Raw genomic sequence first — 24,391 nt, 5'->3', positions numbered from 1 at the left:
TCGGATACCAATGGTCGTAAAACACCAAAGAAGAAGAAACAGTGCCAAAACGCCTGTTTCTTTACGGCTTGGTAGCGCCACTCGTCTGTATCCTGTCTATGCCATGGCGTTTGTGTGCAGAAGTGCGGCTCAGCTCCTCAGGCCGTGCAGAAGTGCGCCACTGGCCCTGGCCGCTGCTCGTCTCTGCAGCTCAGGTCTGTTTAACAAAGTGTTTTCATGTTTGAACACGGCCCTGCCACAAAGTCATGGAGCGTCACTCTGGGTCACTGGGGTTCTGTTCTGGTGCCCTGCTTCTACTGACAAAACCGCAGTGTTTCCAACATGTCTGTAGAAGGCACTGGACGGAGATTAAAAGCATTTTATTACATAAACTACATGGAGTAAAAGGGTCATTTAAAACCCCTATTTAATTGTAATTGTGAAGTTGTTACATATAGTTTAGGCACTATGGACAATGGTGGGACACATAATCCAACAACTCCAGAAATCCGATGATCTGATTTTTGGAACGGCCATAGATTGAAGTAGCTTTAGAAGTATTTGTTCACACAACTGCAATACAACAGGCTTTCCCTGACTATCCGTAACCCTTCACTTGGACAATAGTAAATGATTAAGATGTGTTTTAGATAACCTCTGCTCTGATTTGGTGCGACTGGTGCCCAGCCCACCTCAGAAAATACCTGTAACTATGTGAACAAAATACATGCAAAGTTGATTATGTCTTTGTGTTTGGCACAGGTGGTCAGTATGAGTACATCTTGGTGGAAAAACGAGGTGAGAAGAACAACGTTGGCTTCATCCAGCTGAACAGGCCCAAAGCCTTGAATGCTCTCTGTGACGGTCTGATGAGGGAGGTGGGTCAGGCTTTGGACAGTTTTGATGCCGACAGCGGCGTTGGGGCGATTGTTATTACAGGCAGTGAACGGGCGTTTGCAGGTACGATTTAACTTCTACTCTGAACTGATTTCTAACAATGAATATCTTCTGAGTTAATATCTTATGTTTTAGCTGGAGCTGACATTAAAGAGATGCAGAGCCGGACATTTCAGGAGTGTTATGGGGGAACTTCCTGGCACACTGGAATAGAGTGTCGACAGTGAAGAAGCCAGTTATTGCAGCAGTCAATGGGTTTGCTGTAAGTCCAAAGCATGACATTGTTCTTTCATAGTAGTTACAAATGAAGCAATCCCTAGAGGGTTGTAAGCCAGCGTTTTGTACGGATCCCATTAAATAAATAGAGCAATTGTGACTTGGCCTGTCACAATAACCATTTTAACTTATTGTTCAATAACTCATAAACAGAACAATACTTTTTGGGACTTTTTCTTCACACTTGTGGGGACAACATGTGAGGTGTAATAAGCTTGAATATGTTACTACTTTAGTGTTTCATTGTACCATTTACCAACTCATTACCAACTCATATTTTTAACAGTGCTATACATTTAAGAGCAGTTTCAATATATTGCACTGGGGAACTAGTTGTGACAAAAATGACGCCAATGGTGGTTGTTTATGTTGGTGACCCAAGAAAACTATAATAAATAATATAATAAATACAGTAGTCTTATTTTGACGTGGACGATGTATCAAATTATCAATAATATTACTTTTAGCTCGGTGGAGGGTGTGAGCTGGCAATGATGTGCGACATAATCTACGCTGGAGAGAAGGCACAATTTGCCCAACCAGAAATCCTGTTGGGAACTATTCCTGGTAAATATTTTGAGATTGAAAGTACTGCATCATACTGCACGTTTCTCACAGCAGTCATGGGCTGTATTTGTCTGCAGGCGCTGGTGGGACTCAGCGTTTGACTCGTGCTGTGGGAAAGTCTCTCGCTATGGAGTTGATACTGACGGGGGACAAAATTGGTGCACAAGAAGCAAAACAGTCTGGTAAAGAATCGTGTCATAGTTTCAAATCACAATAGGATGCAATGCTTTATTTGTGACTCTTTTTCTTAGGTTTGGTGAGTAAAGTTCTTCCTGTGGATCAGCTGGTGTCGGAAGCGGTTAAATGTGGTGAGAAAATTGCAGCTAATTCCAAGCTTGTGTCTGCCATGGCTAAAGAGGCTGTTAATGCAGGTTTGTGTTTCCTTGTGAATTGAATCAAAAATAAGGCTGTAATGGTATATAATAATACATTGTCTTTTCTTTTCTTTCTATGCTCTTGTAGCTTATGAACTGACTTTGGCTGAAGGCAACCGTTTAGAAAAGCGTTTGTTCCATTCAACATTTGCTACAGTAAGTTTGGATTGTCTTAGAGTTAGTTGTACCTAAAGCTGTGAAAAGTGACAATGAAAATGATTTGTTTTCTTTCAGGATGATCGTAAAGAGGGCATGACTGCATTTGTAGAGAAGAGAAAAGCCACTTTTCAAGATAATTAAATGTTATTCAACAACATTCAGAGCTCTTGATTGAAATATGATGTTCTAATGAATAATTCGGACATTAATGATGAATTACAAAACAGTAAGAATTTGCCTTTTAATTTACACACAAGGCTATCTGATAACATTTTGTATAAAACACTTCTTTATGTATATTTCCATAATAAAGTTTATATATAGTTGATTGCAATAAATTGAATACTGCTATATCTTGTCAGATTACTGATATAGCCTATAGTTGTAATATGTATGCTTCGCCGCCAGATGGCGCTCACGAGCTGCATTTTGTGGCGTGCGGAAAGAGCTCAAATGGCAACATTCCATCGAATAGACGCTTCATCTGAAGTCCACAAATAATCGGTTTATCCACTTAAGTGAATGCAAGTGAACTTCTTTCGTTCAGGCTACTTTTAGCAAATGTGTTTTATTAAGTAAAGGGGCATGTTTGTGAAGCTTGTAACTTAGGCTAAATGCAACTGTTCTGACTGAGCCAACTTTTTATTCATGAATATTTTGGCGTTGAACTGTAGTCTTTTAAAAAAAAAAAAAGTCCAGAACAAATTTGGTTACTGTGAGCCTTTGTCCCACATCTCCAGTCATCTCGGGGCACCTTTATTTGTGATCTATACAGGACAGCGCCACATACTTCACAAGGCCATGGCCTAATTGATTTTAATTTTCTTTCAATATTTCTTTAGATCTTGCTTTCTTGTCTGCCCCCTGGAACCGACTTAAAAGGGAGGCGAGCGAAAACTCTCCTCTCACTGCAGGGAGGAACAAAAGTCTTCTTGAGAGGACGGAGACTCACTGAGGCTACTGAGAGGTCAAAATAATAAATGTAGACTCGCAGCGCACACAAAGGGGGCAAAACGTTACATTTTGGCAGCGCAGAGCCTTATGGCGTGATAAACTCATTTAAAGAAGCTCAAATAAAGAGAAGCAGCGTGAGTCCGCAGTGGCAGAAAGGGGCTGTCAGTCCCGCAGACAGGCCTGGCTCCAGAGGGCCTTTTCTGAGGCTCAGCGGCGGCTTCATGAGAAAAGGAAAATATGCAGTCAACAATAATGAGCTACAACCTCCACTATAAAAGCATCCTATCAAACGAGGCCGATCATTTACCTTACACTTTATTTTTACCACTGCAGTGGGCTAAATGTTAAATGGCCACTGCAAATTTTTATTATAAGGAATTTGATTGAGCTCATAACTATAGCTAAAGTCCATTCATAGTAAATGTAGTTCTATTGTAATATATATTTTCTATTGCACAACAGCCGCAGGAATCGCTCCTCAAACCCGCAGATTTCAAATAAATCCCAGGCACATTCAACTTTGTGGTTTTTAAGCTGCATCTTTGGAGCGAATGCGGAAGTTGTGTTATTGGAGTCTCTCGCTTTGTGACAATCTTCATTTCCGCCGTCTCTGTTTCTGCTGGAGACATCATGGTTGTTTTGAAAGGAATCCCTCATATTCTGTCCCCTGAGTTGCTCTATGCTCTGGCTAAAATGGGCCATGGAGACGAACTGGGTAAGGCAGTGTTTTTGACAAGTTCACTTTTATAAAGGGCTCAAAGTCCGAAGAGCACTGCAGCGAGACAGCTGAGTTTAACTAAATGTGTGTTCAGTCATTCTAGGCTTTGTCCAGGGACAGAATTCAAACTTATATTACATGGGGAGTTACACAGACAAAAGTAACAATAATATATGTAATAATAATTCATCTGGTACTCTTTTATAGTCCTCGCTGATGCCAACTTTCCAACATCTTCAATTTGTGCCCATGGTCCAAAAGAGATCAGAGCTGATGGTGAGGTGACTTTAAACTTTAATTTATAATATTTTTTTTTAATCTATACCTTATTTTTCCTTTAGGTTTGGACATCCCACAGCTTTTGGAGGCTATTTTGAAACTGATGCCTCTGGACACATACGTCCCCTCTCCAGTAAACTGCCTTAATCCTGCTCTGATTACCTGTTATTTATTTTTCTTACCATCGTTGTCATTTGTTCAGGTTGCAGTGATGGACCTTGTGGATGGGGACAAACAGAAAGGTTTAAGTGTTCCAGTCTGGGACACCTATTTGTTTGTCCTGGAACAAAACAGTGTTAAGGTAAAACCATAAGAAACACATGGTAAAAGGTTTAATAATTGAATGGTTTGTTTTCTAGAGCGATCTTGAAAAAGTTGAGCGGTTTGCTTTTTATGAAAGGGCAAAAAAAGCCTTTGCAGTCGTGGCAACAGGGTGAGCACTGCCTTACAGTCTTATATCTGCATTAGGTTTATATTTCAAATCATTTTCGCAGTTTTTGCTGATATTTATTCTTTACAGCGAAACAGCTTTGTATGGAAATCTTATTCTGAAGAAGGGAGTTATGGCTGTCTAGAATTTTGTATTTATTTAAAATTTAAGGGTTAGGGTTAAATGTATGACTTTAATTATTGTAAAAGCAATTTGTATTTACAAAATAACATAAAATGTGTATTTGCTCATTTTAAAAATAAGTTTATTGAAATAAAATGATTCAATAACACATTGCAGAACTGTTCCTTTAGACTAATCTAAAATAACAACAGTCAAATTCAATCATGATAAACAACATCCAGGTCTTCCTCAGGCTGAGTGTGCTTTTTTGGGGGCCAGTCCACAGTAGCAGGGTCCACCTCACTGTTAAAGGGGATCATCTCTGGGACGTCTTTGTGATAAATATCGTCCATGTCTTCTTCTGGCTCCATGTAAAGCCTTCCCTGATTTTCTGCCATCACTGCAGGCTCTAGTTGAACCAGCAGCATGCCAGAGTCAACATCAGCGTGGTACATGTCGTCTTCATCTTTCTCTGGTTCAGAGTGAACTGCACGGACCACTGGCTCGCCCTCATATCCCACCACTAGGGGAGCTAAATACTTGTCCACATCTTTCTCACTGTGATAAACACCATCCCAGTCTTCTTCAGGCTCCATGAACTGTGACTGTTCTAAGTCGTTTCTGTCCTCTGTTTCTTGATTATCTGGGCTATCTTCTACTTGCATGTCATCAGCAAGAAGGGCATCCTGAACGTTTTTTACATATACATTAAGTAGGTTTTCTGTAGAAGGATGTTGCAGATCATCCAAATCATCTTCAGCCATTTGGTACTGGTTACTTTGTTCACTTTGCACACTCTTCCAGATTTTCATACTTGGGTCAATGTCAAAACTGGTTTCATCCATGTCTTCGGGAGGCTCCACTTCCACTCCCCAAGAGGCCATACCTTTGTCATCAATGGATCTGTAACAATATTATGACAATGTAAAGCCTATATCAAAGCAAACAAGGTCTCCGTTTCTTTTACTGTGCAGAAAGTAACTTACACCCAACCGTTCTGGTCTGCTCCGTTGGCAAGTTCATCCTTATAAAAATGTATTATAACAAGTTAAAGCTTCAACGGGTGAAATATTCTCTTACGTCAAAACACATCAAGTTTAATCTAAAAATACAACAGAAATTCTACAACAAAATACCACATATTGTGCAAAATATATCACTGTAAATATTACTTTTACCAGCAACTGCAACAAAAGCTCTTACTTTCTCAGAAATTAAAAACACATTTTATTCATAATTTACTTAGAATAGATGTAAGGCTTTTAGCAAAAAAAGAAAACGGTATTATAAGTAATATTTTCCACTTTCAAAGCAGCAGACACTTACCCAGGGGTTTAGTGGCTTTGCTGTGACACCATTGGCCAGTACAAAAAACAGTAAGACAGAAGTCCTACAGAAAAGACACAATATAGGTTAGTATTGTGTATCTTTGTTATCTAAATGAAAAAATAATGGAAAGCTTCTGACCTGAGCATGGCGTCTCTTTGCTGTCAGATCCAAACATGAAATGATCAGTTCAGCGGCTCAGGAGAGACCAAAGATCCCTCAATAAAACAGTTACAGATTACGTGTTTTGACCTTTGCGATCTCTAAATGCAATAACACACCAAAGCAAAGAGAAAAAAATGTGGTTAAGCAACGTTGAGAAGAATTAATGTCTAATTATCTTTTATCTGGATAACGATATTCAGACAATATTTCAACAATACTTCAGGAATGTGCCTGTTAATGTCTTGGTTGAGGTTCAAGTATCAAACACAATGTAAATGGACTGTAAAATTAACCACAAAAAGGCAAAAATATTGTTTGTCACTTTTTTAGGTTTTGATCAAAGACGATACACTCTAATATTCAAATATTTATACATCTCCCACCTCTAAATGTAGTAGCATTATGAAGGGAGACAATTTATAATAGGCATCAATATATGTTGTAGTAACAGCAATCGAGCACCTGCATTCATTAAAAAATGAATAATAATAATAATAATGATTAAAAAAGACCTTATCTTCACTATAAGCTATAAATGATTTTCCTGACGGTCACATCCACATTTACATCACATTCTCCACAGCACGGTTATTAATTAAATCAGTAAAATATCCCAGGAAAACATAAATAACACGGACAGTTAAAATAAAAAAAAACAATAATCTAAAACATCCAGACCAAATTATTAACTGTAACACTCATCTGAAAAGCCCTATCAATAATTCATTTACAGTGGTTCCTAACCTTTTTTTTTCTCAGTGACCAATGTGAAACGTCAACATTCTTCTCCTACATGACTAGTTTAATATTATCTTATGGAACAATTATTATACACTATTTCCTTGAACTAGGGGTGTCATGGTATGAATTTTAGTGTTACGATTATTGTGAGGAAAAAACATTACGATTTAACAATTACTCACGATTATTGAGACTGTGACTAAACAGTGAAATCTTTAAGTTTCATTTCATTTCCGTGGTTATTGTTCCTCCAGTTCATGAGCAGCTTTACACAACTGAACTTTCTGAAAGACTAAATAAAGTTAAATGTGACAAATAAAACAGCCAGATAAAAACGTTCTTTACATTTTGCCCTATTTTTGAGCTGTATATTGGGGGGAAAGAAAAAAGTTATTTTGCTGCGAAAATTGTCAATTATTATTTGTTGTTTTTACAATTATATTGTGACCTGAATAATCATGATTATCGATCAACCTATTAATTGTGAAATCCCTATATAGAACATGCAATTCAAACAGTGTAATTCATAATATATTTTATGAAACCCTGAGGACAATCTCTCTCAATTTATCCGTTAATTTCCCTTCAAATAAACACACAATCATCAAATTCTTCAGTAATTAACATAAAAGCCATTTAACTCGCAAACAAAATTAATTATCTGCATTATCTCCAAACCTAATCTTATTGTTGCTTGCTTGATATAACAGAGCCCTGTTTAGAGACAACAGCCAGCCTTTGCACGTTTATTGAGACCCACACAAAAGCGATATAATCAGGAAAAACAACAGACGTTTTGTGCCAAGTCTTCAGCTCTTGACACACACATCTTACACAGAGAGAGTTTGATACGTCACCCTTCATGGCGTGTTCAAAGGATGGCTCCAGTTTGTCTGCTGTTATCTGCCCTCGCCCGATCAGATCCATGTGTGGCAGGCAGCAGTCCGGTCCTCCACTGGTGCAGGGAGCAGAGGGTTTTGGGGGGAAAACAGACGATAATTAGTTTTCTGAGGATATGTTTGGAGAATTCCAATGGAATCAGAGTGCTGGCGATAAACATGTTATGATCAAAGAAGTGTCCTGGTTGACTACAAGATGATGGAACATGCGTAAAACACTGTGTAATATGGGGTAGTTAAAATATATTCTTTTTAATATAGTAAAATATCTATGTATGTTGGATATAAAAGCACACACAGAAAAATACTTAAGATGTGTGTGTGTGTATGAATTTAATTTGAATGACAAGATTTAAAGTGTTGATTAGGATACAATTGTAGCCAACATCAAGTACAGTTTTTGGCCTTAGAGAATGAAAACAAAGTTTAAACGAGCCAATAAAACGAGCAGATAATAACCAGGCCAATTGCTCCAACAACTAAAAAGAACAAAAATAATCAGCACTTGACAAGGACATGCAACACTGTCACCACCCTAAAACAAACGTGGAGCCAAGAATAAATTGCTTGTCTGTATCTATTTGAATGGAGCACTAAGCCATGATTTATGCCCCTGGGACAATGAGCGTGCTCTAAATGCCACAGCTTGCAACAATTTAGAAGGAAACCACCAAACAAAACATTTGACTCGATTCCCAATTTTCTTTTTTGTATCATTATAGAGAGTGAACACTAAAATTATGAATGTTATTAGGATGTTAGGTATACACGTACTACTAATGGTGAGAGAAATGTATTTCTTAAAAACACAATATCTAATATTGTAATTATGCCTTTTCAGAAGGATTAGGTTAAAATGTCTCTTTTCCCAAACTTGCACAATAATGGTTGAGTTAATCCCAAAGCGGTGGTCCCAGAGTGCCACACTTTATTTGAGGCAAACCGCTGCTCTGTCTTAACCACAGCCTTCACCATATCCTGTCACACTCACAACATTAAGCAAAACTGGGGTTTTCTTAAATCACTAAAATTAACTCAACGATCTACAATTAAGTTAATTGATGCTTCATGAAGAGCCATTAAACACACATTAGACGGCTCACAGTGCAGCTTAACTGCATGAATTACAGGGTGAGGGGGAAGGACCTCCACAAAGAGTGAAACATGAAGTGTTGTGACGAGAGCTGCTCAGCACAGGAGCTGTCAGAGGATCAGGCCACACTAAACAATTAGTGAGTCATCTGTGCGACAACTGCAGGGAGACGTTTAAGCTTCTCCTGACAGCTATTAATCCATACAGCAGAAACATAACTTAATGATATTTAGATCAAATGTGTCCAAACACTAGCCTGTTTATTCAACGTGCATAATACCAGTCTGGCACTTTAGTATTTAGTAAGTATTCAAGCGTTCAATAGAATTTAGCATAGCTGAATATCTCTCAAAAAATCAAACAATGGAACTGACAAAATGATAAAAGTCCTTTGGAGGTTGTTTTAGATTCTCAGCCAGGAAAAACAAATACAAAATAAATAAATAAAACCATTCTTGTCTGATTAAATCATAAAACAATACAAAACAGGACTGAAGCAGAGTGTCACTTTCAGGTGGTCCTCCTCACTCTCACAGGAACACGCCTCGCTCCATTATCCTCCTCAATCACACCCCTCATAAACTCAGTAAACATGTGGGAGCTGTTGCACTCAACTTAATGGCTATTTACTGTGTTTTGTACGCTTCTCATTAAATACATTTTCCACTCTGGGAGAAGTAATGTTTTGGAAAACTCAGTTAAATTAAAGACAAAATCATGCCAGCACTTGGCACATGTGCCTCATTAATTACTGGCCCTGTTGGAGACAGAGTGAAAAGTGAAAGTGCAGTTTCAAACATCAGAGAGAACGGCTGCATCATGCCAGGGCACAGGAAGTATACCTAGACAAAATCAAACAAGACAAAAAAAGAGGATCCCCTCCTACGCTCCCCTCTGCAGCCGCTGAATGGCTCCTCACTGGGGTCCACCGCGGCCCTGTTTACCAGCTGGAGTACCCCTAACCTTTCACCTTTGACCTCAGTACGACAGAATACTTCACAGAGACATCCTCTCAATGAACTCAGTGGGAAGCACTTGAGTGAAACGCAGATGACAGGCAGCGCTACAGGGAGTACAGGTGTTACAAATGATCCTGGCCTGGACACAGCTCTCAATGACGACTTTTACACAACAAATCACATCTCATATTCACATCAATTATTATTTAGAGACTGGATGAAACTAAACTCATGTACTTAAATCTGTTCAGTACCGCAGTCTGTGTTTGCGTGTCATGGTCCCATCTGTCCCGATGCTCTGGTTAAAGGGAGGCTCCTGCTGCTCTCTGATGGAGAGCTGCTACACACAGATCCGGTTTCTACAACTCCAGCTTTCATCCTGATTAAAGAAGGATGTAGCCACTCGCTATGTATTTACATCACAAGAACATACAGAAACACATACTGTCCATATATATATATATATATATATATATATATATATATATATATATATATACACATACATACATACATACATACATACATACATACATACACACATACACACATACACACATACACACATACACACATACACACATACACACATACACACACACACACACACACACACACATATATATTGTGTGTGTCTCCCAATAAAACAGATGTAGGACAAGAGGGCAAACAAATAGCTGAATCAAAACTTTCATTTAAAAATACTTTTCATGGTTGCAATTTTCAGTGATAAAAATTCCTATACATCATGTTCTTTTGGTTAACCACAAATACAGTATTTGTCGAAAGCCGTGACATTGAATGCAAAGTGAGTCATTCCTGAATTCCAGTGAATTCCTGACTAATATAATGTTAATGCTATTTGCAGAGCGCTGGTGTGTATCAGTGTCTGAGTGAGTCCTGTACACTCGCGGTGCTCCCTGACCTGGCCTCTGCAGACCCCCTTTGTTCCCTAGTGGGACCCTGTGGATTGTCTGGCTCCAGCCGCTTCAAACCATAATCACAAACCTGCAGAATGAGACAATCAACAGACACAGCATGAAAAAGGAGGGTCACCATGTCTGATACGCGATAATGTTTTTCCATTGCGCTGCTGCTGCTGCTGCTGCTGCTGCTGCTGCTGCTGCTGCTGCTGCTGCTGCTGCTGCTGCTGCTGCTGCTGCTGCTGCTGCTGCTGCTGCTGCTGCTGCTGCTGCTGCTGCTGCTGCTGCTGCCTTTAATTTATGTTATGTTATTTATGTTACACTGAAAGACTGCCACTTCCCCACTGTTCACGGGCATGTCAGGCTGTCAGATGAAACATTAGAACAACATTGTAATATATTGTTTTTTTTATTGTTCATTAATTTATACATTATTTACTCAAGTATTAAACAAAAAAAGTGCAAACTATCTTGACTACTATTTAATAGAGAGCACTATATATTTGTATAACTAAAATACATTAAATTATATTGTTCATGTAATGATTGATAAAGAACAAACATTAAAAAATTAAAATATTAGGAACACTTTTTATATAGTGATAGACTGTTCTCCCGAACAGCAGATCAATCTGAGTTTACATGGCCCTCTGTCTGAGAAAAGACATTTACCAGTACAGGCTTTTACTAATGTCACTAAATCACTTCCAGCTGCCAACAGCAGGAAATGCTCTTTCTTCTTCCAACCTTGAGAGCAAATAGTACATCAAGCGTGGTGCATTCGTGAGCATGTCTGTCCTCAGCTTATATCTGTCATAGCCTTCATATATAGCCCTAATGTCCTCCAGGTCTGTGGTTTGGCCTGTCTCTCCCAGTCTGCCCTGCCTTCTGCTGCTGTAAGAGCCCCCTATTTACCACTTAACCTTTCAAGAAGTGGTCGAGTAACTTCAGAGGGAAAAGTGATTCCTTGCTCTAGGAGGTGCGAAGAACGCCAGATCAGCATGCACTGATTCCATAATGATGGCAACAACAGCCAAGAGGTCAGGCCCACATCCATGGAGGTTTTTAAAGGGTCTAACGGACATTTGAGCAGGCTTTGGTCTCAGCCTTGTGAAAGCAGTTTAGTGCGGAGGTAAACAGCCCGGGGCCAGCAATAACAGAGTGGAACTGATTAAAGGAGGAGGAGAAACGAGGAAAAATGAGACAAGGACTGATAGCATCTTTTACCCACCTAAATTATATTAGACAGCTAGAGGCGCTGTGTGTTTTAAATCTCATGTGAAATGTAAACAATAACAGCCGAATATCATGGAGAAATATTTGTGTAATCTGTAGCAGAGCGGGCTGCCATTTGGAAAATATAAAACCATTCTGATTGTGATGATTTACACGATTTTCATCTCTTAATGTTACAAGTTAAAGATCACAAAGTATTATAGTGAAAAGCCAATGCCACAGTTCAATCCCTGGAGAAACCTGGATTAAATTATAGAGACTATTTTAATTACACCCCTCAAAGATACATGTTCATTTTACTCACTGTCAAACTGAAAAGTTTCCTGGAAAACACTGATATTACTATGACCTTAACGTCTAAATGACTACAATTGTTCTCGTGAGTGTCTTTGAACAAACGTCTGACAGGACGCACTATGGTCATTCATAAAAGCATCTTGGTTTGTGCTCCAATCTTTCAGATGTGGGGGACTTGCTGTGGCCGTTTCAGGATATGGACACGGTGAATTAGAGAGCAGGAATAACCAGCCTTTCCAATCCCTTATTCACTACCTTTTCAAACTCCTAAATTCTCCATCTACTGTATGATTGTAGCGCTTCGAATGCCACCGAAAGCTGTTGCCAATAATATGAAAAGGGACGTTGGAGAGAGGTGCATTCTTCCCTCGCTGTATGGGAAGTGCCTGAGCGGGACGGGAGCTTCTCAGTGGACTGGGGCAAAACAGTGGTGAGGTATGGAGTTGAATATCACCCTACTACCCCAGGACATGGTAAAAACATTTTTCTTTTCATCAGGTTTCAAAGGAATAGCAATTACACAGAGGTCTCAGGAGGACAAGACAGCAGTGCACGGCAGGAGTTTAGAAATGCTCAAGGGCCAAATGGTATGTGTTCAAAGAATAGTTTAAAAAAACCACCATGTCTTGTACTGTACAAAACACAGAGCATATTTGTCTGTATTGTCTTCTGATTTCATGTAAAAAAAACACAAGTTGCAGTTTAACTTTAAGAAATTGTTCCTCTTGGAGTAACCTTTTGACCCTATACTTTTACTCCTACTTGAGTACCCGGTAATATTTATTGAAATGACAGTACTCTTCTTGGTGTTGTTTTTTCTCTTCTCACTGAGAGTAAACCTATACAAGTAACAAAAGCTTCATTTTGACAATATTGAATATTTGCGTTTCTTGCACCGCTCATTCAGACTTGATTTGTTTTTCGTGTGTGTGTGTCCTTTGTAAATATCTGATTTTGTGCATTATTTAATGTTTCATCACTCCAATTACAATAACTTTCCAAATTATAAATCAAAGGTCACATCCATACAGTTTCTCTTCCAGTTATTCTTATTTGAGGGATTTTTTGGAACACTTATTTGTACTTCGACTTGAATAATATCATTTTGAAGATTGACACTCAATGGAACACGCCTGGACGAATTACACACCGACATGTTTCAAAATACTTGATGTGTTAAATTTAAAAATGTAATTTATTTTAACTGTGGTTAAAGGGGAAATATGTAACTTTTCTGGTGAAGGGCCCGTCACAAGCTTGTCTCCAAGGGACGACATGGAGACAATATTGCGTTGCCTCCAAAGTCCCACACTATGGCATTACATCTACATATCTATCTCCATAGGCAACGCTACCAGAGGCGAGCAGGCTCACAGTAAGAATGCATGTTTTTCAAGGAGTTGTTGAGAAGTAAAATCACTGCCAATTGAATTTTTTTAAAATATGTCGTCATATTGTGGAATATTTCAGGCAAAGCAAACTGGTGGTGGACCCTTCCCCAGAAAAGGTTTTTAGTGCAGATTTAACCACATTTGTTTAGTCAATAATTAACCTTTCAAAATATCATTGAGTTTTGATTTTCTGTTTTGAATTATTATTTTACTCCATTCTTAATAACTGTACAATATTATCAATCAAAAATATTATGTGTCCTATGCTCATATCCAACACTTACTGCATGTTTGTTTCTAATATTTTACAGCCCTAGTCTCAAAGCGGCACCAATAGCTCATCTCCATCTTCTCTGAGTCCAGAAAAGGCAGTCATTGTGTGCCCGCTCCTCTCTCCCCAAGTCAGTTTCCTATTGAGGCAGTGAAAGGGCCTTTGAGGGGCCCTGTTTTGGCTGTGCGGCTCACCTGCAGAGGGGAGACTATGGGGCTATTCTGAAGCGCAGCAGCTGCCAGGGCAGAGAGGCTGGCACCCGGTGGGACACAGAATAGAGACCGCGGAGTCTTTCAATATGAAGCCACTTAGTAACAGAAGGCATGTGCCAAGCCTGCAACGCCAGAGCGAAGAGTCATCTTTTGGTTTTAATAACACTAAAGTTTTTAAGCTATTGCCTTTTCCAGCTTTTGGAAGTTGGCCTCTGTATGCTCAAGAATGACCTTTTGTAGTCTGCACGGTTGATACAAAAGTGTAATATGCAAGATTAGTTCAAGATATGCCAAGTGTTTTCATAAGTGAAGATTCCCAAGTCAAATTGGTGTAAGCGGGCTCAAGCTAAAACAAAACAGACCCGCTGCCAAATGGATGCCTCTTCCTTATATGAGCCGAAGTTCTTGTCATGCCATAGATCGGCGGATGATAGCGGCGAGAGGATCCCAGCGCCAGAAGGCCCCTGAAGAAGCCCTCCACACAAAGCCTCTTTTCTGTCGGCCGGCTAGCTCCCACACTGGCGCTAATTTACGCTGCCCTCACAGCAATTTCCACAGTCAGAGAAGTTCAATTGTGTTTTCCAGCTCATTAAGCATCAGCACAACAAAGCTTTCATCTTTTAGTTCGCCACTTTAGTTAGCTAGGTCTCTTTTCTTTCCCCCTCATCTCCTCCACCCCTTTTCTTACGATTTTGTTTGACATAACTACATTTTACAAAAAAACAATCTGAAATCACCAGCTCCAATATAAAAACAGAGACTTGCTACAACTCACCTAAAGATTAAGTCTAGAGTCCTTTGGTACTTTTGGTCTTTATAAAGTCTTGAGCCTGAAAGTGTCTCTATAAAAGGGTAGGGAGAATTTAATGGTTGTTGATTCAGGGGCCTCCGCTGTGGCCTCCCCTTTCTTTCAGTACTTCAGGAGACGACGTGGACCCTATTGTAGAGTAAGAAGAATCAAGTCAGCATATTTGTTCAGGTTGTCACTGTGCGGAGATCAGAGACTTGCACCCACATTCCCACACAAACGCAGGTTACCAGTCTAAATGCCCTTAAATAGATCTGCAGTTTCATCACTAGTTACTAAAAGTGTGGTATGTTAAGTCCCTCTTGTCCTGGAAAGTTTTAAATGGTGGCACTAATCAACTAATGGCCGCTCTAAAAACTGTTCCCACCACTGCGAGCAAAAGGCAAGCATGAAACATTCATTTTCTCTGCGGGAAACACGAGCAGACTTATCATCAGCTGTAGAATCAATGCGACCATAACAATGTTTGATGTAAATGTGAAATCACCAGCTTAGAAAATGTACAATGTATATTTGACTGACACGCTTTTAATGGACTATGTGCTGAATCCAATGGATATCTATACGGCCACATTGTTTTGAATTTCATCTATAATATACGCGATTGACATGGGTAAAATGGTAAATGGCTGAAAATGTTTATATATTATGATACAGTTTCCCACACTTTTTACATGCTTTGACATATAAACTAAACATAAATACATACTAAACATAAATACATAAATAAGCAGGCGTTTTTAATAATTAAAACAAATTCAAGACTCATTTAAGTTAAGTTGCAGAAATAAGTTTAGCTCACTTGTTGCAAGTTTATTTATTAGGCACAATTAGTCATACATAAAGTATTAAAAAAGTGAATAAAATAAATTCCACATGTTCGAAAGGTATAAAGAAGTCAAACTTATTTGATCCCCATTCTTCATTAATAATATTCAATAATGTCAATAATCCTACAACAACAATATTCACAATCTAGTCATATCAATTATTACACCATCAATTACATTATTCATGACTTTTCAAAATGATTTGCTCGCTTTTTCTTTTGAATCATTTCACATTCTTAGCTTGATATCTGCACTGAGTTTGTGCCACAGTTTTTGAGTTTTTGATTTTCGTCTTTCAATTTCTAAATTTAAATAGTCGCTGTTGTCTTTCACATTTTTTTTAACCAAATTGTAGTAATAATAGTTTTAAAGAAAAAAAATATGTTTTCTATGCCTCAACCTTGTTACAAAAAGTTAATGGGCAGAATAAAAATGGCACTGCAGCATATTTTGTCCGAGTCAGGTTTCCCCAGCATTAGCTGCGTGTCATCACTCACACCAACACTGTTTACGTGCTATCAAGGCCGGACAATGGAAACCCTATGACAATTTGACATCAGCCGCCAGTGCCACAGTGCCTTATTCCCCTGGACCATCTTCATTATAACTCCACTCTTCATGCGAGTGTCCTCTGCTGTCAGCGCCGTCTCTGAGCCCAGTCTAAACCATGTCCCTCTGCAGGACCAGGGAGAGTGTCCGGTTCCCTGTCTGCCTCTCCATTTCCCCCAAACCACAACAAAACAACTATAATATGTCTGTGTTCACCTGTTATCACCCGATGTTGTAGGCTGGACTCGCAGTCAGACGCCATGTGGAACGCGTCTCTGTGTCACCAAACTCAACATCCGACACACAAAACGGACACAGGCATAATACACGGATCCCTGCTCGCCTGTCAGCACCTCTGCCCGCGGGCCGAGCCATGCGAACATACGGGATAAATGAAAAGCACTTAGGCGATCAACAGACCATCAGGTAATCACAAAGGACTCCTACATCATCTGCCACACAGGTCCTGCTGTGGTCGTGTACAACAGGAAGCCACTCAGATTTGATCCTCCTTACAATTGTTTTGTGTTGCAACAAAGATGGTACTTTGTTTTTACATAACATCATCCCTGCTTAATATGACATGAATGTTGTGCCAATATTATACAGCCAGAGCTAAATTTACTCTCTGCTGAGATGATTTATTTATTGGTAGAAAGAAGAGTAGAAAGTTCAAATCATCAAATGTCATCTCACTAATTTAACAGTATAAGATTATAGGCTAGCGGTAGATCACTTCAGAGAAAAATAAAATACTGAATACTTAACTTGATGAAGTATTTGTCAAATGGCAGCTAGAGACATTTTTTAAAAGACAAATATTTTTCAGACACACATAGGATGTTCTGATGTTATTAGTGCCACTGACTGTTCATGTCAGAGTCACGGTGGGTCTGGAAATTGGGTCAAAAGAGTGGAAATTTAAGCACATAATAAAGCTCAGTGGGTCGTGTCAGTAACTATTCTTCAAAGTGAGGGGTCAAGAGGTTACATATCCTAAAATAGTCTCTTTAGACTCCCATGATTTAAGGGAAAGAAACAATTCCCTGTGAGACTAAATGTAAATTGTTATAATCCTTGGTGTACAGTTAGTTACTTTTAAAAATACTTGAGAATTGTTTTGTTGTTATGGATTTAAGGACTTTGATTAGAGAAATTACTTAAATAACCAAAAAACTGTAAATCATAACATGTCATTAAAATGTCAAGAAGTGCAGAGCCTGTAATAAAATGTACTGTAAAACATGTGGGAGAAATGAGACAGGATCTGGAACAGAAAACCATGGACATTTACATTGGAAATAAGACTTGACTTGTCCTCTGTATCTCTCAACAAGAGTTGACCTGGTCAGATCTCGGTATGACCACTGTATATATGATACCTTATGGTAATCAACACTTCATTCTGGCTGTAAAATGAAAAAGACAGCGACAACTTTATAATGTACATGTCCATTGAAGTTTTGACATACCAGTGGGCAAATCTATAATGCAGCTATGCTCCACAGAGAAAGCCTCCTGTTCTCTTTAAAGACGATACACTTTGACCACAAGTTCCCTGCTGTGAGTTTCATAAATGTTTATCCCACATGAATCTAGCTCCCTCCACAAAGTTTGCTTAGTTAGGTTGACACGGTGCCAACATTCATGAAAGGAAAGCTTAGAAAATGAAATATATAAAACCTGCTTCAACAAGTTGACTTCAAAGGAAAAGTCTTAAAGAAAACCACAATTACCTCTTAAAATACTGTGCGTTGGCGGGGGAAAAGGAATAGTGCAGGAATACTGCGGAAATATTCAAAGTGATTTCATCTCATTTTGGGTGGGTGTCATGGAACAGTATTTCAACCAAGACTTTCCAACATCAGAGCAACAAAATAAAGACATTCGTATTGATATGTTCTAAAAAGGTCACATTGATTGTATAGTGGCCCAAAATGTCTATGAGTCACTGCTGGAGAATGGCAAAAGTTACTTTGGTGCAAAGTTTCCAGAAGCTACAATGCCCAAGATTGTGTTAGTCTAAAATGAGTTAAGACTCTAAACTCAAGAGAAACTAAATGTTTTCATTGGGTAGGTTATGGATACGGTTGACACGCACTAAATTGCTGTTATTGGACAATTGCATGTCGCCTCGAGATGTACGGCAATGAGGAGTGGGCCAGAGTGAGCAGACAGGCGCCAGTCGCAGCAGGATCAAAGCAGAAATTTACCTCAGGGAGAGAAACAGTTAACTCCATTTAACCAATTGTTCCACAAACACACTGCCCCAAAACACATACCCTGGGAAATAAAGGGCCAATTGAATTTCAGTGAGTTATTTGGTGATTCTGAAGACCAGTCAAATCAACCCAATTTGACCAATTTTGAATAACCTTGGAGACGTCTTTAAAGGAACTATGCACACAATAGAGTGAAATATGGTCCATGAACATTAACCATTGTTATTATAGGCAATGGCCTTTAAAGTAAATTAGCTTCTGTAAATCACCCCCTGAAGTGTTGGAGTGCTCTCATGAAAGGTTACAGACTGTCACTGATTATTTTCACATATTTTATAACCAAATAATTTCACATTTGAATGAAACTACTGGGTTATAAATTATTTCTGCATTTTAGTAATGCAGCCGAGATCACTCTAATCTTGCATAAAATAATTTCTTTCTGATGGCAGAGAGGGGCTGGATTTTTATTTGACGTAACATCAAAAATACACACTCGGTGATTTTAGTTACAAAACTACATACTATACTATACTATTCTGTGCTTGTGCATGTATGTATTATAATGTATAAAATATATTTTACGTTTGGCTTTTTTGTGCAAAAAGTGTAAATGTTCTTTTTATATTTCTCCAGTAAAAGTATAGACAAGATTTGGACAGGATGGGGAAGGGCGGGACAAACGAAATGGTAAACAAAAACTTACCTAAAAGTTGCCGAATGTGTCAAATACCACAAAACGTTTTGTATTTCTAACCAATCAAACAACAGTTTGATCCTGTGACGCAAAGGCGCCTCTCAGTCATTGGCTGGCGGCAGGATGAAAGCCAAAGTTGACGCTTGAGCGTGGGACAGACGGACCGTGAGCAGAAGTTGAAGTTTGTCCTGCAGCTGCACATCCATGAGGGATCCACAGAGCTGAGACACGCGTGCTCCTCAGGAAACACATCGCTGCGGAGAGTGTGTGGAGGAGACTGTGGCTTTTATGGCACCACTGTCGTGCGTCATGAATCCTGCGCAAGGATCCCCAGCGTCGGCTCCAACTGGGGACCCCATAACGGAGCAAGTGTCCCAAACGTGCACAGAAAGTAGTGAGCTGGACCTCGCCTCTGCCAAAAGATGCAAAGTGAAAAGTGTTGCTCTGCCTTTTAGCGTAGAGTCCCTTATATCGAGGACGCCGAGCAGAAACCTTCAACCCGCTGGAGTGGGTTTTGTCCGACCTGAGGACAGCGCATCACAAGGGGGACTTCTGCGGCCCAAAGCTGAAGCGGCGGATCTGAGTGATTCCGAGGCAGGACACTGGAGTCAGCCTCGCTACACGTCACCTCCAAGTAAGAGAAAACTTCATTTCTTCACGGAAAATTAGGTCAAGGCGTGTTTGCAATGCAATTCTTGGCCTAAAGATTGCTGAATGTCTCATACCTGCAGGTATTTGGCCACAAGTCTATTAATAAGGAACAAATAATAATAGTCTGTCACATGTTACTTATAATTGTGTTTGAATAAATTACAGGACTGTCCAGCCCCGCGTCGTGTAACCTGCGCAAACACAAGAACAACAGAAAACCTCGCACTCCCTTCACCACGTCCCAGCTGCTGTCACTGGAGAGAAAGTTCCGTCAGAAACAGTACCTGTCCATCGCAGAGAGAGCGGAGTTCTCCAGCTCCCTCTGCCTCACAGAGACACAGGTCAAGATCTGGTTTCAGAACCGCCGGGCCAAGGCCAAAAGGCTGCAGGAGGCCGAGCTGGAGAAGATCAAGTTGGCATCCAAGCCGCTGCTGCCGGCTTTCGCCTTCCCTTTCGCCATGAACGCTCCGCTGAGCGGCCCGGCTCTTTACGGGGCTTTGAATGGACCGCGGCCCGCTTTGCCTGTACCAGGACTTTACAGTGGACCTTATGGGATGTACTACCTGTCATAAACTAAACTAAACTAAATGCTTATAAAAAAAAAAGTACCTTGAACCATAAATTCACAACGAAAAATATTACTGGAATTAAACCTTTAAATGCTTGGTTACAACTTCCAATTTATTTCCAATGGAAAAAGTTGTGTCACAGTTGACATAGGCCTATTTCTCAGTTTGAATATGGTTTCTTCAAACAGAAATGAAAAACGTTGCCAGAATGGAATTTAATTTTAATAAAATTGTCTGTATTTTACCTTAATTCTAGGCCAATTCCCAAACTCAAAATATGAGCTAGCGTATTTGATTATTATTTTGTTTCTGGATTGTGTGAATAATGCATGTTATAAGCATTACAGCTGACCCTAAAAACATTTTTGCACATATTCTCAGATCTTCCAAGTCATTTAAAGTCTGAACTATAAATGTAGGTGACTGTCATGGACTATTTTTGACTCAAAATCTGATCAGATAAATGGAACATCACTTGTAAATGTACATTGTATTTTATATTTGTATGAATTTTGTACAATAAAAACAAATGTCAAAAGTATATATATTATATATTACAAAAACACTTCTTTTGTATTTATTACAAAATTCACATGTCACAGGAGACACTATTTGCACCAATTATTACAACATCTATTTTGCTTACATTATTTTTGGAATTTTTAGGTATTATTATTGTAGTATGCAGAAAATATATTTTCTAAAGTTACTTACAATGAGACAACAAGAGTCATTTTCTTTTTCCTCGTCGTCCTCTAAATCCACGCACTGAACCTTGACCAAAGCAAACATTTGGAGGAACCCTAATAGAGAAAAACATTAGTTTTGAATTAATAAAATGCATCCCTTCATCAAATATGACAACCTTTTGGTGTATGCCAGGCCAGACCTGTAAGAGTATCGAGGTTTGGTTGGTTCAGTGGGACAAGGAGCAGTGGATTCAGCCGTTTCCATATGACCGGGGGTCTCCTCTGAAATGTTCATTTCAATGGGCTCTGGGTCTTCGCTTTGTTTTGACATATTGCTGCAAACAACTTCAAATGCAACCTCAGACTCGCACACATGAGTCACAACATCCATTGCTGTGTCAGTGGGCTGTGTTCTTCTCTTGTCCCTTCACATAAAATAAGGCAGTCAAGTGTGTGGCCGTACATTGTTTTCAATTAATATGATAATAATCATTATTATTAAATAATCGCAAGGTCAATAGTTTTGGTCAAAAAGTATCTGTATGCTTTGTTTACTGCATTTACCTATTTTATAAGGACTGAGATTTGCAGTTTCTTTCAGAGAAGTCCACACTCCAGAGCTGATTCTATTGTGCATGTTATGACTTTTAAGTTCATACTACTACTAACATATATAATACACAGAAACCAACATGATAAATACTCCCCATCCAACTATATCATGATTCTTGAGAGATTTTTTTTATTTTATATAATAGATATATAGATAGATAGATAGATAGATAGATGTAGATATAGATATTAGATATATATAGATAGATATATTCTTGATATGTTTAAAAAAAAAAAAAAAAAGATTCACACTGAAACAATGAATGTAAGAAAAAATTGTTGGAAAAGTTTAAAAGTACAATTCACCGTGAATGTGCTGCCATCTGGTGGAAAAATTACCTGTTTTCTTTTTTTAGTTTGTCAAATCTGAAGTCTGGTGGGTATTTGTGAATATTTATTAAGTGATCCTTTCTATCCTTAATCGTCCTAAACTTGAGACCGCAGCCCTCCACCAAACATTGGTACTGTGTGAAGAAAAAATAAATAATTGACAAATTGTACTTTTACCAATTAATGTAAACATTTTGTCACAAAACTCACCATATCTTCCTTCAGCGCCAGAACGGCAAAGAGAGAGTCATGCCACTCCTGAATGTGAATGTCTAGGAGGCGAGCGGTGGGAAGGGAGCGACGGCAGATACAACACACATGTCTATGCAGCGAGTTATAATGATGCTCATACTCCTGCAAAGTTTTGAAGATTGCTGTGCAGCCAGAGATGTGGCAGGCAAACTCCGACACTCTATAAACAGAGAAAAGGATATGGATTAGATTGTTACACATAGTAAATATAAGGCTGGGCATTAACATTAACAATATTCAGACATATTTAATCAAAGCTATGTGCTAAGAGCTCAGGAATGAGCTAAAACCTTCCTATAAACATAAATTGACCATCACACTAACCACAAAAGGATAAAAAGAAAAAGAAAGAAAGGTATTTATTTAGAAGATTACACAAGGGTTCCGTTTAAACTTCAGATTTGCATTTATTCAATTATATTTTGTAGTTTTATTATATTTTACATTATTGTAATTTTGATTATATTTCCCACCTGTTTTAATATGTTCATGACATGGTTGGTTTGCTTGATTGTACCTGAGCGAGGGCTCCTCATCTGCTGCTGAGATGTAGAGGTTTTGTAGGTACAAGTGTCGCTGAACGTCTCCATCCTAGGAAAAAAGTACTAACAGCTTAATAAAACTGCAAATAAATACATGAATAACATTGAACACAATGTTTGCAGTCAATGCATTGCCCTGTAACTAGATGGAAATAGTATATTAGGTGTTTTCCCTGTGCGGCTTGTAATTTTACCTCAAACCGCTCATGATCCTTGGACAGGTGTGTCACTTGAGGTTTGAAGCTGAACGGGTTTTCATCATTTCCCTCCATTTCACTCGATGTCGGACAGACGTCATCACATCGTTTTAAAACATTTCCTTCTGTCACAAGATGGGTTGAATGCGGCTGTAGCATCATTAAATACCAACAATTTTACTTGCGAAACAAGTGTGTTGTTTGGTTGTTTTGAAAAGCCTGTCAGAGTGGCGCGAATTTACAACGTCATCACTGGCCGCCGCCAATCAACAGCAAGTAAAGTGGAGTTCTACTGCCACCAAGCGACCAAACTATTATCACAGTTGAACGTAGTGAACATAATTATAGTTAAGATTTTACTAAAAAAAAATATGCCTATCTTCTCCGGGTTTTGGTGACGTTTATTTTTCCCTGGCTGGACATGAGCTGCAGATGTGACATAGGTAGAGGTAATTACACAAATGTTAAGCAACCATTTTGTAAATAATTGCCAACATGAATATAAATTACATAACAATTATGATTTGACAAATAATATTAGCGAACAACACCTTTATTTTGTCAAATGATTGTTTGAACTGAAAATTGTGTCAGTTGCGTGTATATTGTCTCGTGTTGATTACATAGATAGAGGGATTTCATTTTAGAACGACTTCTTTCTTAACAAATTTTCTATATACATTTTTCACAAACTGCAACTTGACTGATGTAAAACTATGATAATATTTACCTCAAGTTTTATCTCATCAAATAATTGAAATATAACCTGTTATATGCAATTTAAATACGTTATTAAACGTTGCTAAATGTGTCTAGCCAGCAGATGGAGCCATGAGTCAATATGCCAGCTCCTAGAATAGCTTTCAACCGTTTAAAACTTCAACGGCGTTAATTATTCGAGAACTTTAAAGCGCAGAATCGAAGTTGTAATAAAGAAACAGCCTTGCAAAAATAACGTATTAATGTCATTGTAAGGCAGCAGATTTCAGCGCCTGAGAGAGTCTACAAACCACAAAAATACATGGAAATCACGCTGCTTTAAACTTTTTCCTTGTCTGGTGGTGTAGTGACTCATTTAGCTCGTGTACAAATGGTAAGTCTCAGGATATTACGCGTGTGTGTGTGTGTGTGTGTGTGTGTGTGTGTGTGTGTGTGTGTGTGTGTGTGTGTGTGT

General features: G+C 38.8%; 5 protein-coding genes and 1 long non-coding RNA gene across 6 annotated transcripts; 3 read left to right on the top strand and 3 right to left on the bottom strand.

The window, feature by feature from the left end:
* The first annotated feature begins 52 nt into the window (after positions 1-52).
* echs1 (enoyl CoA hydratase, short chain, 1, mitochondrial) lies at positions 53-2,578 on the top strand. Its single transcript, XM_072436532.1, is given in 9 exon segments — positions 53-194; positions 742-939; positions 1,012-1,059; positions 1,062-1,138; positions 1,620-1,719; positions 1,797-1,901; positions 1,971-2,090; positions 2,182-2,249; positions 2,328-2,578. Coding segments are annotated over 9 exon segments (873 nt in total). The 5' UTR covers positions 53-103; the 3' UTR covers positions 2,394-2,578.
* Positions 2,579-3,766: 1,188 nt separating this feature from the next.
* fuom (fucose mutarotase) lies at positions 3,767-5,009 on the top strand. The gene is made up of 6 exons (XM_072437260.1): positions 3,767-3,921; positions 4,132-4,200; positions 4,266-4,336; positions 4,406-4,504; positions 4,563-4,636; positions 4,724-5,009. The coding sequence occupies exons 1-6, from the start codon at positions 3,837-3,839 to the stop codon at positions 4,776-4,778; spliced, it is 453 nt and encodes a 150-aa protein (XP_072293361.1). The 5' UTR covers positions 3,767-3,836; the 3' UTR covers positions 4,779-5,009.
* On the bottom strand, positions 4,877-6,420 carry LOC140351420 (uncharacterized). Its single transcript, XM_072437259.1, has 4 exons — positions 6,224-6,420; positions 6,083-6,146; positions 5,743-5,780; positions 4,877-5,659 (listed from the first exon to the last, which is right to left on the bottom strand). The coding sequence occupies exons 1-4, from the start codon at positions 6,229-6,231 to the stop codon at positions 4,975-4,977; spliced, it is 795 nt and encodes a 264-aa protein (XP_072293360.1). The 5' UTR covers positions 6,232-6,420; the 3' UTR covers positions 4,877-4,974.
* A 4,268-nt stretch (positions 6,421-10,688) lies between these two features.
* On the bottom strand, positions 10,689-16,971 carry LOC140351270 (uncharacterized). The gene is made up of 3 exons (XR_011925348.1): positions 16,673-16,971; positions 15,045-15,206; positions 10,689-10,947 (listed from the first exon to the last, which is right to left on the bottom strand). It is a non-coding gene; the product is annotated as an uncharacterized lncRNA (long non-coding RNA).
* Positions 16,972-19,523: 2,552 nt separating this feature from the next.
* msx3 (muscle segment homeobox 3) lies at positions 19,524-21,143 on the top strand. The gene is made up of 2 exons (XM_072437174.1): positions 19,524-20,009; positions 20,192-21,143. The coding sequence occupies exons 1-2, from the start codon at positions 19,664-19,666 to the stop codon at positions 20,596-20,598; spliced, it is 753 nt and encodes a 250-aa protein (XP_072293275.1). The 5' UTR covers positions 19,524-19,663; the 3' UTR covers positions 20,599-21,143.
* Positions 21,144-21,150: 7 nt separating this feature from the next.
* znf511 (zinc finger protein 511) lies at positions 21,151-23,469 on the bottom strand. The gene is made up of 6 exons (XM_072437173.1): positions 23,215-23,469; positions 22,996-23,069; positions 22,437-22,638; positions 22,236-22,360; positions 21,485-21,709; positions 21,151-21,398 (listed from the first exon to the last, which is right to left on the bottom strand). Exons 1-6 carry the CDS (start codon positions 23,377-23,379, stop codon positions 21,326-21,328), a joined length of 864 nt encoding a protein of 287 aa, XP_072293274.1. The 5' UTR covers positions 23,380-23,469; the 3' UTR covers positions 21,151-21,325.
* Positions 23,470-24,391: the final 922 nt, after the last annotated feature.

Source organism: Eucyclogobius newberryi, unplaced genomic scaffold (assembly GCF_026437365.1).
Source record: "Eucyclogobius newberryi isolate DKJ021-1_F unplaced genomic scaffold, fEucNew1.0.hap1 SCAF_8, whole genome shotgun sequence".
NCBI classification, from domain to species: Eukaryota; Metazoa; Chordata; class Actinopteri; order Gobiiformes; family Gobiidae; genus Eucyclogobius; species Eucyclogobius newberryi.
Note: the sequence above shows the minus strand (reverse complement) of the source record. Positions and strands in the feature narration are given on the sequence as shown.